Below are 17,947 nucleotides of genomic sequence, written 5' to 3'. Positions count from 1 at the left end.
CAATTTACTTTAAACAAACAGAAACAGAATAAAGGTAATCCCTTGGCTATGTACCGTGCTGATCAAAAATACAAAGACAAAAACACAATATAAAATAAAATAATGGTTATGTTTTTCTACAATTAGCAAGACAAAAAATTAGTAAAAGGTGCTGAGAATATTGGCTGGCTGAAACCTCCACTTAGTATACAGGTCGTATGCTTAGATAGAAGCGTCAGCTCTAAAGCACAAAGAATATTCTGAGGCCAACTGCCCATGCAAGACTATATATAGGCGAGCAGATGGCACTGGAGTCGCGTGAAGTCGCTGATTCACCAATGGGGAGAGCGTTAGCTTGAAGTGGTAGTTTGGTGATAGACGAGGGTGGTGCGGCGACAGTTAGGAGGGGGGGGTGTGGAGTGAATGTACCTCCCTGTAGAGACGTCTGTTATTCCACTTCTATAATATTCTTGAATGTGGTATCTTGGTGTTGCAGACGTAAAGAAGTAACGAGATGTAGGAAAGAGCAGGCTAAAACTCTCTTGAAAGAGATTGCTGTCACAGCTCTCCCTCGAAGCCTGCTCTTACGGGTTAAGTTACTTCATTAGACGGTAGAGTGGTAGGAGTTGCTGCCTCTACCTCGTAGACTCTGGAGAGGGCGTCGGCTATGATGTTATCTGAGCCCTTAATGAAGAAGATCACCAGGTTAAAGTTCTGCAAGTACAGAGCCAAGCATAGAAGACGTTGATTTCTGAATTGGGCTTGATGCAGAAATCGTAGGGGATGGTGGTCTGAGTAGATGGTAATAGACCGATTATCCTGTAGGTAAGGTTCGAAATGTTGTAGGTTCAGGACGATGGAGAGGAGTTCCTTTTCTATGGTGCTATAGTCCTTCTGATGGGGCTTCAACTTGTAGCTGTAGCAGCTGACAGGAAGAACCTCTTCGCCACGTTGTTGCAGTAGAACGCCCCCGATGCCGGTGCCACTTGCATCGATATTGATGATGAAGGGCTTCGTAATATCTGGAGAGGCGAGAATGGAGATTAGAACATAGCAGAGATTTGAGTTGTTCAAAGACAACGGTCTGTTGAATGGTCCAATGATACCGTTGCTTGGGGCTGGTCAGATTAATCAGTGGTGTCGGACCGTACTGAAATTTTTCACAAACTTACGATAGTAAGATGCAAGGCCAAGGAAGCGCAGGAGCTGCTTCCTGGTTGAAGGTTGTGGGTAATGCTGAATGGCTTGAGTATGAATGGCTAAAAGAGCTAGGCTGCCACTTCCTATTACATGACCAAGATAACGCACTTTACCTTAAGCAAAGGTGGACTTGTCCAAGTTGATGGTAAAGCCAGCTGTCAGGAGCTTGGAGAACAATCGTTGCAGCTGGAGCAGATGTTCGTTCCAGGTGTCGGTTGGCACAACGATGTCATCCTAGTAGGCGTAGGTGTGATCTAAACCATGGATGACGCGGTTGACAGCTCGCTGGAAGGTGGCCGGGGCATTACACAGTGCAAAAGGAAGGCGTTCATATCTGTACAGGCCAAAAGGAGTGGTGAAGGCTGATATTTCCTTAGCCCGCTCTGTCAGACTAATCTGATAATAGCCCTTTAACAAGTCAATTTGGGAAAGATAAGTAGCATTACCTACTGCTTCAAGGATATCATCTATACGAGGTAAAGGGTATGCATCCTTGACGGTCACGAGATTCAGTTTCCTATAATCGGTACATAGTCGTACTTTACCGTGAGGTTTCGGCACCAAGATGCAGGGTGAGGCCCAAGGGGACACACAAGGGGTGGCCAGCCCATGATCCAGAAGGTACTGTACCTCAGCACGCATAACTTTCTTTTTGTAAGGGCTAATGCGGTAGAAGGGTTGACGAATCGGCCGGGTATCAGGAAGTAGCTGGATGTCGTGTTGAACCACATTACATTCCTGGGATCATTGCTGAACATCTTCTGATGTTCTTGGAACACTCTGATGAGAGGAACACTGTTACAGTCCTGAAAATATTTAGGAAGATCTGTAAGAATTTACGAGTTGGAAGGCACTGACTTAGAGTTAGTGCTTTCGGGAGGAGAAGCAGGGAAGGTCTCACTGTGGAGGTATGGATCTTGAAGATTGGAGAGAGATACTAACACAGTGGGGGTGTACCTTTATACTTCTTCAAAAGATTGACGTGGCACAACTGGGTCCTCCGCCGCCTATCTGGAGTCTCAAGAACGTAGTTGTGGTTATTTCTGCACTCCTTGATGCGGTAAGGTCCTGAAAACTTATTTTGCAATGGAGAACCAGGGATCGGAAAATATGCTAAAACGAAGTCTCCTGCTTTAAATTTCCTGATTTTACTATGTTTGTCAATATGAGTCTTCATCCTATCTTGAGCTTTTAATAAATTATTGTTGGCAAATTTATGTACTCTCTCTAGAATTTGCTTTAAGTTTTGAAGAAACTGGGGCACATACTGAGGGTCACTGGAGGTGGCATTACGTAGAGTCTTTAAAAGCTTTGAGCGAAGTACGGCACTTACGTCCGTAGAGCATCTCATAAGGAGACACTCCTAGAGACTCATTTGGGAAACTTTTGAAAATGCACATGATGATGTCAAGTTGTTTATCCCTGTCTTTCATAGTTTCATTGCAAAATTTCTTAAGGAGTGATTTTATAGTTTGGTGACTACGTTCAAGAGAACCCTGTGAAGCAGGATGATAGGGGCTGGACAGTACCTGAGTGATGTTGCATTCTTCCAGTGTCTTCTTGAAGAGATCACTGGTGAAGTTGGTGCCGCAGTCACTTTGAATCTCCCGAGGAAATCCATATTGTGTAAACATCAACAGTTGCTTTACCACAGTAGCAGCCATAATGTTCTTTACAGGAACTGCTATGGGGAATCTGGTGGTTGGACACAGGATAGTTAGTATATAAGCGTTGCCAGAACTGGTCCGGGGTAAAGGTCCAACACGGTCTATGATGAGTCTGCGAAAGGGTTCCGAGGGCACCGGGATAGGAATTAAAGGAGCCTTAGGAATAGAGATGTTGGGTTTTCCTGCCATCTGACATGTATGATACTGCTGTACATAAGTTTTTACATCCTTAATCATACCTGGCCAGTAATAGTCTTGTCGGATGGCGTGATAGGTTTTATTAAAACCGTGGTGAGAAAGCGCTCCGTGGGCCAAGTGTAGAATATTGGGCCGTAGGCTGGTGGGAACTACTAGTTGATCGACATTAGCGGATCGTCATCTTCCGTTAGTTTACTGGGTCGGTACCTCCGGTAGAGCAATTGGTTCTCTATAAAAAACCCAGGAATACTATCAGATTGAGTCTCGGCCTGGAAGAATAATGGTGTTAATGAGGGATCCTCCCTCTGCAACTTACGGAACTCCAACATAGTAAGATTCGGTGATAGATTCTGATGGTCTTGAGGGACAGCTGTGGCAGTAGAGTCAGCTGGTTGCGGGCGTGCAGATTGCGCACGGGTTGTCACCAAAACCGGAGGAGAGACTTTATTACTTTCTTGGACCTCTGCTGGAATATACTTCAGGATGGGGTTTTCCACGACAGAGTCACATACCTGGGGTTTATCCATGATGATCAAGTTGGAAGGCTGTAGATCTTCGGCCAAGTTGTTGCCCAGGAGAAGTTGTAACCCTGACATGGGAAAAGGCTTTTCCCGGATGGCGACTTGGACTTCACCTTTCACGAAAGGACAATCCAGGTGGACTTTGGCGAGTGGATACGGAGGGGTGGCAGTGAGATGCTCACCAAATTGATTGGAAGATGGCTTCTTCAATAACGAATTGTAAAAGCACCTATAACAAAAACATAATTGAATCTGCTTTGATACAAATAACAAAAGAAACTAATTTGAACATTAGCAGTGGTTTATATATACATGTGTGGGCCTGTGTGTGGTTTTGAATGGGAGCTGCATCGGATGAGCCACTAGGCCCTCTGCAGTTTTCGTGCAGCACATATTTGTGTCCATTTATTGTACCTTACCTCACTCCACCAGTCTCTCCTGCCTATTTATGTCCAGTACTCGACCTGCAAAACCACTCCTTCTGAAGGTGTATTAATATATGAAAGTACTGAAGGAAATTCCTGTTTCAATTTTCCTCCGTGGCCTGACACTGTCACATTTTTAATCACGTGTATATTTTTCGTGATTTACGCACACACACGTGATTTATATATTATATATATATATATATATATATATATATATATATATATATATATATATATATATATATATATATATATTTATATATATATAGATATATATATATATATATATATATATATATATATATATAGATATATATATATAGATATATAAATATAACCGAAAAAGTAAGATTAATAATTCTAACACGAATTTTCTCTATCTTTCTTATGTTTCTTTTCACTGTTGATGGTAATTCAAAGATCAATTCTCCAAAATTAATTTTTATTTCTAGTCTGACGCGACACTTGAGCGCGTTTCGTAAAACTTATTACATTTTCAAAGACTTTAGTTTACAAACACACAACTGAAACTGAATAGAGCGTTGCACATCTTCGAGTTTATATCTACATTTGGGTGAGGTGGATAAGGTGAAAACGAACTTTCAACAATGGGTATTAAATGGGTATTAAATTCTAACACAAGACAGAACACGAAACAATGGGTATTGAATGGAAGTAATTGTAGAAAGCCTATTGGTCCATATTTCTTGATGCTTCTATATTGGAGCGGAGTCTTGAAGTGGGTAGAATATAGTTGTGCATTAATTGGCTGTTGATTGCTGGTGTTGACTTCTTGATGTGTAGTGCCTCGCAACCGTCTAGCCGCCTGCTATCGCTGTATCTATCGATGATTTCTGTGTTGTTTGCTAAGATTTCTCTGGTGATGGTTTGTTTGTGGGAAGAGATTATATGTTCCTTAATAGAGCCCTGTTGCTTATGCATCGTTAAACGCCTGGAAAGAGATGTTGTTGTCTTGCCTATATACTGGGTTTTTTGAGGCTTAGAGTCCCCAAAAGGGCATTTGAAGGCATAGACAACGTTGGTCTCTTTTAAAGCGTTCTGCTTTGTGTCTGGAGAGTTTCTCATGAGTAGGCTGGCCGTTTTTCTGGTTTTATAGTAAATTGTCAGTTGTATCTTCTGATTTTTGTCTGTAGGGATAACGTTTCTACTGACAATATCTTTCAGGACCTTTTCCTCCGTTTTATGGGCTGTAGAAAAGAAGTTCCTGTAAAATAGTCTAATAGGGGGTATAGGTGTTGTGTTAGTTGTTTCTTCAGAGGTTGCATGGCGTTTCACTTTACTTCTTATGATGTCTTCCACGAAACCATTGGAGAAGCCGTTGTTGACTAGGACCTGCCTTACCCTACAGAGTTCTTCGTCGACTTGCTTCCATTCTGAGCTGTGGCTGAGGACACGGTCGACATAAGCGTTAACAACACTCCTCTTGTACCTGTCCGGGCAGTCACTGTTGGCATTCAGGCACATTCCTATGTTTGTTTCCTGAGTGTAGACTGCAGTGTGGAAAACTCCGCTCCTTTCCATGACTGTTACATCTAGAAAGGGCAGCTTCCCATCCTTCTCCATCTCATAAGTGAAACGCAACACAGAATTCTGCTCAAATGCCTCCTTCAGCTCCTGCAGATGTCGGACATCAGGTACCTGTGTAAAAATGTCGTCAACATACCTGCAGTATATGGCCGGTTTCAAGTTCATGTCGACTAGGACTTTTTGCTCGATGGTACCCATGTAGAAGTTTGCAAACAGGACACCTAGGGGAGAACCCATGGCGACCCCATCTACTTGCTTATACATGTGTCCATCCGGGCTCAAGAAGGGTGCCTCTTTAGTACAAGCTTGGAGTAGTTTCCTTAGACTGTTTTCTGGTATGTCAAGAGGAGTACAGGCTGGATCACGGTACACTCTGTCGGCTATCATCCCGATTGTTTCATCCACAGGTACGTTGGTAAACAGAGATTCTACGTCCAACGAGGCTCTTATCCCTGTGGCCCGTGTTCCCCGCAGCAAGTCAACAAATTCCTTTGGGGACTTCAGGCTGAAGGCGCAAGGGACATAAGGAGTCAGCAAGCCGTTGAGTCGTTTCGCCAGTCTGTACGTGGGTGTGGGTATCTGGCTGATGATTGGTCGAAGTGGGTTTCCAGGCTTGTGTGTCTTGACATTTCCATACGCATATCCAGGTTTATATTCTCCAATAATCTTTGGCAGGTGGAGTCCAGATTTCTTGGCGTTCACAGTTTCGATCAATTTGTTGACCTTTGCTTTCAGTTCGGCTGTAGTGTCCTTCGTTACCCTTTGGAATTTAGTTTGGTCAGAGAGTATGAGGTTCATTTTCGCCAGATATTCGTCTTTTTTAAGAATGACGTATATTGGCGATTTGTCGCCTCTCCTGACAACTATCTCCTTGTTCTCACGAAGGCTCTTAGCTGCCGCTTTGAGCTCGGGGGACAGTATGGTGCTTCTGTAGTTGCCTCGATTCTTTCCTCCTTCCGCAATAAGTTCTGCTTGTAAGGTATCTTGGTGGTGACCTTCTTTTGTGCTTCGAGGTCGAATATGTCGCCGAACAGAATCTCCAACTCCACTTTCCGGGCCATCTCACTCGGTCTGGACATAACGTGACAGTTTATACCCAGATTTAGGAGAGTGACTTGGTCCTCAGTGAGGTTGATTCCTGCAAGGTTCAGGAAGCCATCTCTTGGTCGTGGAATTGCCATAGGTCCTCCATATAACGTTGTTAGTTTCTTGATTATCCTTGTTTCAGTGCTGAGGTGATGTCGGTCTGTAATCACCTAGTTGTACTCACCTAGTTGTGCTTGCGGGGGTTGAGCTCTGGCTCTTTGGTCCCGCCTCTCAACCGTCAATCAACAGGTGTACAGGTTCCTGAGCCTATTGGGCTCTATCATATCTACACTTGAAACTGTGTATGGAGTCAGCCTCCACCACATTGCTTCCTAATGCATTCCATTTGTCAACCACTCTGACACTAAAAAAGTTCTTTCTAATATCTCTGTGGCTCATTTGGGCACTCAGTTTCCACCTGTGTCCCCTAGTGCGTGTGCCCCTTGTGTTAAATAGCCTATCTTTATCAACCCTGTCGATTCCCTTGAGAATCTTGAATGTGGTGGTCATGTCCCCCCTAACTCTTCTGTCTTCCAACGAAGTGAGGTTCAATTCCCGTAGTCTCTCCTCGTAGTTCATACCTCTCAGCTCGGGTACTAGTCTGGTGGCAAACCTTTGAACCTTTTCCAGTATCGTTTTATGCTTGACTAGATATGGACTCCATGCTGGAGCCGCATACTCTAGGATTGGTCTGACATATGTGGTATATAATGTTCTGAAAGATTCCTTACACAAGTTTCTAAAGGCCGTTCTTATGTTAGCCAACCTGGCATATGCTGCTGATGTTATCCTCTTGATATGAGCTTCAGGGGACAGGTCTGGCGTGATATCAACCCCCAGGTCTTCTTCTCTCTCTGACTCTTGAAGTATTTCATCTCCCAAGTGATACCTTGTATCTGGTCTCCTGCTTCCAACTCCTATCTTCATTACATTACATTTGCTTGGGTTAAACTCTAACATCCATTTGTTCGACCATTCCTGCAGCTTGTCCAGGTCTTCTTGAAGCCTCAAGCTGTCCTCCTCTGTCTTAATCTTTCTCATAATTTTGGCGTCGTCAGCAAACATTGAGAGGAATGAGTCTATACCCTCTGGGAGATCATTTACGTATATCAGAAACAGGATAGGTCCAAGCACAGAGCCCTGTGGGACTCCACTGGTGACTTCCCGCCATTCTGAGGTCTCACCCCTCACTATAACTCTCTGCTTCCTATTGCTTAGGTACTCCCTTATCCACTGGAGCGCCCTACCAGTTACTCCTGCCTGTTTCTCCAGCTTATGCATCAACCTTTTATGGGGTACTGTGTCAAAGGGTTTCCGACAGTCCAAAAAAATGCTGTCCGCCCATCCTTCTCTTTCTTGCTTAATCTTTGTCACCTGATCATAGAATTCTATCAAGCCTGTAACGCAAGATTTACCCTCCCTGAGCCCATGTTGATGGGTTGTCACGAAGTCTCTTCTCTCCAGATGTGTTACTAGGTTTTTTCTCACAATCTTCTCTATCACCTTGCATGGTATACAAGTTAAGGACACTGGCCTGTAGTTCAGTGCCTCTTGTCTGTTACCCTTTTTAAATATTGGTACTACATTAGCAGTCTTCCATACTTCTGGTAGGTCTCCCGTTTCCAGTGACCTACTATACACTATGGAGAGTGGCAAGCTAAGTGCTCCTGCACACTCTTTCAATACCCATGGTGAGATTCCATCCAGCCCAACAGCTTTTCTCACATCCAGCTCCAATAGGTGCTTCTTGACCTCATCTCTTGTAATTTCGAACCTTTCCAAGGTCACCTGGTTTGCTGCCACCTCTCCTAGTGCCGTGACTTCTCCCTGTTCTATTGTAAAGACCTCCTGGAACCTTTTGTTGAGTTCTTCACACACCTCTTTGTCATTCTCTGTGTACCTGTCCTCGCCCACCCTAAGTTTCATCACCTGTTCCTTCACTGTTGTCTTCCTCCTGACGTGACTGTGTAGTAGCTTTGGTTCGGTCTTGGCTTTATTAGCTATATCATTTTCATACCTTTTCTCAGCTGCTCTTCTCACACTAACATACTCGTTCCTGGTTCTCTGGTATCTCTCTGTACTTTCTGGTGTTCTGTTATTACGGAAGTTCCTCCATGCCCTTTTGTTCAGCTCCTTTGCTTTCATATATTCCCTATTAAACCACGGATTCTTCCTTTGCTTCTCTGTTTTTTCCTGTTGGGCTGGGACAAACCTGCTTACAGCCTCCTGACATTTTTGGGTGACATAGTCCATCATGTCTTGTACAGACTTGGTTCCGAGTTCTGTGTCCCAATGTATATCCCATAGGATTTTATTCATCTCCTCGTAGTTTCCCTTTCGGTACACCAGCCCTTTGTTTCCCAGTTCTTTTTTGGGGGTGACAATTCCTAGCTCAACCAGGTACTCAAAGCTCAATACACTATGATCACTCATTCCCAATGGGGCTTCCAACTTATCTTCCCTTATATCCGACTCATTTAGGGTAAATATCAGATCAAGTAAAGGCTGGTTCATCCCCTCCTCTCGTTCTTGTCGGTCCCTTGACGTGTTGACTTAGAAAGTTTCTTGTTGCCACATCCAGCAGCTTAGCTCTCCATGTGTCTGGGCCTCCATGTGGGTCTCTGTTCCCCCAATCTATCTTTCCATGGTTGAAGTCTTCCATGATTAGTAGCCTGGATCCGTTCCTGCTAGCCATAGAAGCTGCTCTCTCTATTATATTGACGGTGGCCAAGTTGTTTCTATCATATTCCTGTCTGGGTCTTCTGACATTCGGTGGGGGGTTATATATGACTACTACTATAATTTTCTGTCCTCCAGTTGCTATGGTGCCTGATATGTAGTCACTGAAACCTTCACAGTTCTGAATTACCATCTCTTTCGAAACTCCAACCTTCTCTTAGTAGCAAAGCTACACCACCTCCTCCTCTCCCTTCTCTCTCTTTCCTCACTACATAGTAGCCCTGTGGAAACACTGCATTTGTTATGGTGTTTGTTAGCTTTGTTTCTGTGAGTGCTATTATGTCTGGGTTTTCTTCTAGTGCCCATTCTCCGAGTTCACTTGTTTTATTAGTAATTCCATCTATGTTAGTGTACATTGCCTTGAAGCTCACTTTCTTCAGTTCATTTTCTTGTCCTTTTCTTGGCGAGCATTCTGCTGGTGTGGGAAGCTTTTCAGTGGGTGAGATGATCTGTGAAGTGGTTTGCAGGGTTTCAGGGGAGTTTGGGGTGAGGGGTGGGGGTTTCATGGAAGGGGGGACAGGTAGGGTGTGGGTTAAGGAGATAGGGGGGACATGGAGGATACGGGGTGAGGGGGGAGGAGGGATAGGGAGGGTATGGGATGAAGGGGGAGGGGGGACAGGGGGGAAAGGTGGGAGGCGGGACATGATGGGAATGGGGAAGGGATGACAGGGTAAGAATGGGGTAGGGGGGGGATGGCAGGTAGGGTGAGGGGAAGGGAGGGTTTTTATGCAGAGGGGGGTGGTGGGGTTGCCCTCCCCTCTGGTGTTGCTGGGATGCTGGTTTTGGGTTCGCCTCTTGTCTCTAGGACTGTTGTGTTGGGGGGCTGTGATTTCCTGGTTTGCTTCTCCCTCCCTGCGCTTCCTCCTTGCCTCTGCTGCCCTGGCTCTCTCCTCCTTCGTCCTGTCCCTCTGCAGGAATACTTTCTTGTATCCTTCCACATGCTGCAGTCGACTCTTCCTTTCGAGAATATCCTCCTTCGTGGTTTCGTTTCTAAACACCACCTTTGCAAGTCGGTTTCTCTCCTTGTTGTACCAGCCCAACCTGAAAACCTTCTCAATGTTTCGTTCAGCCCCTTCCGTCTGTAACCCCTTCAGTAGCCCCTGTACTGCCTCTCTATCCTTGCTATTCCATTCTTGCCTGTTGGATCCTTCCTGTTCTTTTATGCCTACAACTACCACTGATCTTTTTCTCTCCAGCAGCTGATTGGTGCATCTTGCTGCTTCCTGTGAGGTGGCTGCTTGCATCGCTACCTCCCTCACTGTGTCCATTGCTTCTGAGCTCTTTTTCAGTATGTCTGCAAATGTTTCAGGTACAGAGCCATTTCCTTCCAATGCAACATTCCCACCTTCCCTTTGGATGATAATCTGATGGTCGGTCTTTTTATTTTTTTCTGTGAGGGATTTGATCTCCTCTCTTCCTGATGTCAGCTCACTTTGCAGGTTGTTAATTGTAATCCTCATTTCCTGCATCTCCTTCCTGAATCCCTCCAGAACTTGGGTTAACAAGTCCCTCGTTTGATCAATTTGGCTGTTCCCTGTGTCCCTGTTGCGTCCACCTGCCATGTTGCTCTTGTCAAGAGAGAGAGAGCAAGAATAGTCCTAGTGTGAGTGGGTGTGGTGGTGGGGGGGGTGTTTTGGGAGAGTGGGAGTGGTGGTGGGGGGGTGGGAGTGTGTTCGGAGTGTGAGATGGTGGGTTAAGAGATGGGTGAGGTGTAGTCTTCAGATTACGGCGGGTGGGGGAGGATTAGCGGCTTATCTGGGTTCCCAGTGAGCTCACAGTTGCTGTCCCTGTTAGATGTCTACCACGATTGTATTATTACGATTGTATTATTGAATGGAATGCAATAGTGTCTATGATATGATATTATATAAACCTTGTACACTGTTGGAGACTTATGAGAGACACTTACCAGCCAGCCCCCCACAAGCACTCTAGGTGAATACACGGCGTGTCGTCGGTAATCCTGTGAGGTCTTCAGGTCTCCACTTGGGTCCCGGCTGATGCGACTGATGCTTCCTCAAGAAGTCGATATTCACTAGCTATCTTCTCTAAATTCACTAAGATAATTCACCACGAGATGTGATCAATGTGTTGCATAACAATGCCCCTGTTCAATTTACTCTGTCCCGATTCTCACTGCACAGGACACCCGCTCCCTTGAACCCTATTGTTCCCTCGGTTAACGCGACCGCTGACCCTACACGTCTGCTCACGATCAAAGCTGACCCAAGACTGAGGATGTCGAGGTGTTGTTCAACGACAAAAGCACCATACTGTCCCCCGAGCTCAAAGCGGCAGCTAAGAGCCTTCATGAGAACAAGGAGATAGTTGTCAGGAGAGGCGACAAGTCGCCAATATACGTCATTTTTAAAAAAGACGAATATCTGGCGAAAAATGAACCTCATACTCTCTGACCAAACTAGATTCCAAAGGGTAACGAAGGACACTACAGCCGAACTGAAAGCAAAGGTCAACAAATTGATCGAAACTGTGAACGCCAAGAAATCTGGACTCCACCTGCCAAAGATTATTGGAGAATATAAACCTGGATATGCGTATGGAAATGTCAAGACACACAAGCCTGGAAACCCACTTCGGCCAATCATCAGCCAGATACCCACACCCACGTACAGACTGGCGAAACGACTCAACGGCTTGCTGACTCCTTATGTCCCTTGCGCCTTCAGCCTGAAATCCCCAAAGGCATTTGTTGACTTGCTGCGGAGAACACGGGCCACAGGGATAAGAGCCTCGTTGGACGTAGAATCTCTGTTTACCAACGTACCTGTGGATGAAACAATCGGGATGATAGCCGACAGAGTGTACCGTGATCCGGCCTGTACTCCTCTTGACATACCAGAAAACCGTCTAAGGAAACTACTCCAAGCTTGTACTAAAGAGGCACCCTTCTTGAGCCCGGATGGACACATGTATAAGCAAGTAGATGGGGTCGCCATGGGTTCTCCCCTAGGTGTCCTGTTTGCAAACTTCTACATGGGTACCATCGAGCAAAAAGTCCTAGTCGACATGAACTTGAAACCGGCCATATACTGCAGGTATGTTGACGACATTTTTACACAGGTACCTGATGTCAGACATCTGCAGGAGCTGAAGGAGGCCTTTGAGCAGAATTCTGTGTTGCGTTTCACTTACGAGATGGAGAAGGATGGGAAGCTGCCCTTTCTAGATGTAACAGTCATGGAAAGGAGCGGAGTTTTCCACACTGCAGTCTACACTCAGGAAACAAACATAGGAATGTGCCTGAATGCCAACAGTGACTGCCCGGACAGGTACAAGAGGAGTGTTGTTAACGCTTATGTCGACCGTGCCCTCAGCCACAGCTCAGAATGGAAGCAAGTCGACGAAGAACTCTGTAGGGTAAGGCAGGTCCTAGTCAACAACGGCTTCTCCAATGGTTTCGTGGAAGACATCATAAGAAGGAAAGTGAAACGCCATGCAACCTCTGAAGAAACAACTAACACAACACCTATACCCCCTATTAACCTATTTTAAAGGAACTTCTTTTCCACAGCCCATAAAACGGAGGAAAGGGTCCTGAAAGATATTGTCAGTAGAAACGTTATCCCTACAGACAAAAATCAGAAGATACAACTGACAATTTACTATAAAACCAGAAAAACGGCCAGCCTACTCATGAGAAACTCTCCAGACACAAAGCAGAACGCTTTAAAGGAGACCAACGTCGTCTATGCCTTCAAATGCCCTCTTGGGGACTGTAAGCCTCAAAAAACCCAGTATATAGGCAAGACAACAACATCTCTTTCCAGGCGTTTAAGGATGCATAAGCAACAGGGCTCCATTAAGAAACATATAATCTCTTCCCACAAACAAACCATCACCAGAGAAATCTTAGCAAACAACACAGAAATCATCGATAGATACAGCTATAGTGGCGGCTAGACGTCTGCGAGGCACTACACATCAAGAAGTCAACACCAGCAATCAACAGCCAATTAATACACAACTCTATTCTACCCACTTCAAGACTCCGCTCCAATATAGAAGCATCAAGAAATATGGACCAATAGGCTTTCTACAATTACATCCGTTCAATACCCATTGTTTCGTGTTCTGCCTTGTGTTAGAATTTAATACCCATTTAATACCCATTGTTGAAAGTTCGTTTTCACCTCATCCACCTCACCAAAATGTATATATAAACTCGAAGATGTGCAAAGCTCTATTCAGTTTCAGTTGTGTGTTTGTAAACTAAAGTCTTTGAAAATGTAATAAGTTTTAAGAAACGCGCTCAAGTGTCGCGTCAGACTAGAAATAAAAATGAATTTTGGAGAATTGATCTTTGAATTGCCATCAACAGTGAAAAGAAACATAAGAAAGATAGAGAAAATTCGTGTTAGAATTATTAATCTTACTTTTTCCGTTATATTTAATAATATATGTCTACAGGAAAGACTGCTACCAATATATATATATATATATATATATATATATATATATATATATATATATATATATATACTCCTAGCTGGAAGAAGGGGGACCCATAGCCTCGGAGGAAACCACGCATAACGCATTAGAGGGAATGTTTAGATCCCCTCCAATACAGTTTCTGTGTGCTTTTTTCCTACCACCCCCTTCCTTTTTTATTTTTTGTGCTTTATATATATATATATATATATATATATATATATATATATACACACACACACACTCACACACACACACTCACACACACACACACTCACACACACACACTCACACACACACACACTCAATCCAATAAGCGGATCGTCAACCCATGTACCAGGCAAAAGAAAACAAACACAGAGCCACCCAGCTCTCAAACTGGGCACATGGAATGTAAGGACCATGACACCGGGTCTCTCGGAAGATCTACTGGAAGTGAACGACGCCCGCAAGACAGCTTTGATCAACAATGAACTGCGCAGGCTCCAGATGGACACAGTCGCCCTGCAGGAGACACGTCTGCCTGCCTCCGGCAGCATAGTGGAGAAGGACTTTACCTTTTTCTGGCAGGGCAAACCACCAGAAGAGGTAAGGGAGCATGTCGTTGGCTTTGCCATCAGGAACAGATTGTTAGGGTCCATAGTACCGCCCACGGAGGGGTCTGCAAGGATCATCAAACTTCAGCTTCATACAGCAGCAGGAATGGTCAGCCTCATCAACGCCTATACACCAACAGTGACCTCTTCTACCGAAGCGAAGGACAAGTTCTATGATCACCTCGGCCTAGCTCTCAGAGACATACCTCAACAAGAGCCAGTCTTCCTCCTGGGAGATTTTAACGCAAGAGTTGGTTCTGATCACAGCTCTTGGCCTTCCTGCCTGTGCAAGTTTGGATTTGGGAAGATGAATGAGAGTGGACAGCGCCTCCTGGAGTTCTGCTGCCGTCATGATCTCTGCATCACCAATTTCTTCTTCAACACCAAGCCCCAGCATAAGGTTTCCTGGAGACATCCCAGGTCTAAGTATTGGCATCAACTCGACCTGGTGCTTACGGGGCGTAGCAATCTGAGAAACGTCAAACTGACCCGCAGCTTCCAGAGCGCAGATTGTGACACCGACCACTCTCTCGTCGTTTGCAGAGTAAAGTTCCAGCCCCGGAAAATCCACAGAGCAAAGAAGGAGGGAAGACCACGCATTAACGTAAACAAGACCCGTGACCTTCACTAGGTGGAGGAATTCACTGCGGCGCTGGTAAATGCCCTTCCTGTACCACCCTGCGATAGTGCAAGTGAGAGGTGGTCACATCTCAGGGGCACTATTTTCAACACTGCCATGTCCACCTTCGGTAAGAGGCAGACCAAGTCAGCAGATTGGTTCGAGGCCAGTGCAGAGGAACTGTTAGCCCTCATAGAGGAAAAGAGACGAGCTCTTTCATCCTACAAGAACCTGCCCTCAGAAAGGAACCTACAGGCCCTCTGTACTGCCCGCAGTAGAGTTCAACAAACTGCGAGAGTGTTGTGCTAACGATTACTAGCTTCGACTCTGTTCCAGCATCCAGGCTGCAGCCACTGTCGGCAACATAAGAGTCATGTACGAAGGGATCAAACAGGCAACAGGCCCTACACAAAACTGGACGGCTCCTCTGAAGTCAGCCACTGGAGAGATCATTAAAGTCCGTGATCAACAGATGAATCGCTTGGTGGAACATTACTCCGAACTCTACTCCAGAGAGAACTTGGTCATTGTTAGAGGCATTGGATGCAATCGAATGCCTGCCCATCATGGAAGAACTTGATCTTGAACCAACTGTGGAAGAAGTTGAGAAAGCAATGGATTCACTTTCCTCAGGGAAGGCCCCAGGAGACGACGGGATTCCGCCTGAAGTTCTCAAGTGCGCGCGTGGAACACTTAAATTTGAGCTTCATGAACTTCTGTGCCAGTGCTGGAGGGAGGGCTCGGTGCCACAAGACATAGGAGATGCAAACATCATTACTCTCTACAAAAATAAAGGTGACAGAAGCAATGTCAATAACTATCGCGGCATATCCCTCCTCAGCATCGTTGGCAAACTCTTCGCTAGGGTCATCTTGGTCAGGCTTCAGATTCTTGCCGAAAGATTGTACCCCGAGTCACTGTGTGGTTTCCGAGCAGAGAGGTCGACCACTGACATGATGTTCTCCCTGAGACAGCCTCAAGAAAAGTGCAGGAAGCCGAGAAAAGCCTTGTACATCGCCTTCGTTGACCTTACAAAGGCCTTCGACCTCGTGAGTAGGGACGGACTCTTCAAGATCTTGGCCAAAATTGGCTACCCACCCACCCTACTCATCATGATACAATCAGGGCGAAGTGCGGGGAAATCCGGGTTTTGGACCCCTCGGATGCGAGGTTCTCTCTCCGCTGGGCACCTAGCTGAGACGACGCTTCTCTTGATGATGGCATTGACCTCGTTGTGTCTAGCATGCCAGCCCTTTGAGCTTCCACAATGCAACCCATGTAGTTCGTATTGGTCTGCTTCCACCCTGTTGCAAATACACTTGTATTCAGTGTGAATTGGGGCACCAAGGCGGAAGACCACTGCTACACAAAGGGATTCTGGATCTAGACGCGTGCCCATTGCTGACATGGGTACTGCCAGGAGGAAGTCTCCTGCATGGGGGAGCACGCACTGCTCTGAGCCGGACTTTCTCCTTGTCTGATGTTACGGCGCTGAGCATGGCATCAGCTACTTTTTCCACTAGAGGGTAGTCCCAGCCGGACTGTTTGTGTTGTTTTGTTGGCTCTATAATGGTTGCTGGGGCTGCAAGAACATCCCACTGATTTGAACATTCAGTGAAAGCAGGATCGTGTATTCCTGCTGAATCTCTCAGGGTTGCAGGTAAGATATCTCTGACGAGGTCGTGCGATACGAGGGAAGAGGAAAGGACGGCTGGTAGAGCAATTTGGGAGGCTGTGCGGACACCAAGGCCGCCGAGTCTTACAGAAAGGGTTGCTGGCTCCCACTGAGAGTCGTCCAATGGCAGGTTCAGGACTTTCACCAGCATGGACCTCAGGAGGGTGTCATACACATTAGGATAGGTAGCCAGGGCTGCTATAGGATGGAGAACATCTCAGAAAGTAGGTCAACTTAGGGAGAGACAGGCATCTTGTAAGGAGAAAGAGAGCATCATGGGCATCAATCTTGTCAATCCTGTCCAGCATTCTCTTTAGATCAGTGATTTTTGCAGCCAGGACCTCCTCAATTGCTCGTGGGCCAATGGGGGCACCCAGGAGAGTGCAGTCCGGTGGCTCGACAACGAGAATGTCTGGAAGAACATTTTGTATTTGCCCAGTGATGTCTGGGTTGCGGGAGATTATTTCACATTTGGGTGCATTGAGAATGAGACCTAAGGCTGCTCCCTGCTCCTGGATTTTCCTTATATCCTCCAAAATGGTTTCCGGGGTTCCAGCGAGGGTGCCATCATCTAAGTACCAGATGTTTAGCTTGCTTGTCAGACTATCAGTGACCTCTTTGATAGCTAGGAAGAAAAGGAGGGGGGCTAAGGGGTCACCTTGTTGGACACCTTCACAGGAGTTTATTTCATGCTCCCCAAAAAGAAGCTTAGGGGGCATAATCTTCTTAAATTAAAAGTTGTTCAATTTGCTTATAAATTTATTTATGAAATGTTTATAGAAAGGGCTGCAACTGGTCCAAGTTTCACCATCACACCCTAAACAGAAAAGGAGAAAAAAAAATACACAACGTATTATGCAACGAATTTTCAACATTTTCAAATAATCTCAGGGAACACATGTGTCAACTAAAATCCTTTCTATAACACTCAGATATTAAAATTAGCACATAAAAAAGGAATGCAGTGAGTAGTTTTATCAAAAAAGTGTTTAGTGCAATAATATAATTATTCAAAGTTACCCTTCCAAAAGTATGCAATATATGATGTTTATAAATTTTTATAAAATCAACAAATGGACTTTGGACTAAAATGTCTAGTATGTACTGTAGAAGCACAAACTCTACATATAAGGTGTAATTTGCATGTAAATTGATTAATACATGAAAGCTATGAAGTACTTTGAAGTTGTAAATTACTTTCCTGAGTAAAATAAAGATCAAAGTTCGGTCACCTGTAGCTGA

At 45.2% G+C, this 17,947-nt stretch overlaps 1 protein-coding gene across 1 annotated transcript in view; it reads left to right on the top strand.

The window, feature by feature from the left end:
* The window catches only part of LOC138360095 (uncharacterized), a 157,184-nt gene extending 156,695 nt beyond the window's left edge, over positions 1 to 489 (top strand). Inside the window, exon 4 of the mRNA XM_069320036.1 lies at positions 476 to 489. Within this exon, the coding sequence (XP_069176137.1) occupies positions 476 to 489 (14 nt within the window). The remainder of the gene's footprint in view (positions 1 to 475) is intronic.
* The last annotated feature ends 17,458 nt before the right edge of the window (positions 490 to 17,947 follow it).

Source organism: Procambarus clarkii, unplaced genomic scaffold, assembly GCF_040958095.1.
Source record: "Procambarus clarkii isolate CNS0578487 unplaced genomic scaffold, FALCON_Pclarkii_2.0 HiC_scaffold_95, whole genome shotgun sequence".
In the NCBI taxonomy this organism is placed as follows: Eukaryota; Metazoa; Arthropoda; class Malacostraca; order Decapoda; family Cambaridae; genus Procambarus; species Procambarus clarkii.
Note: the sequence above shows the minus strand (reverse complement) of the source record. Positions and strands in the feature narration are given on the sequence as shown.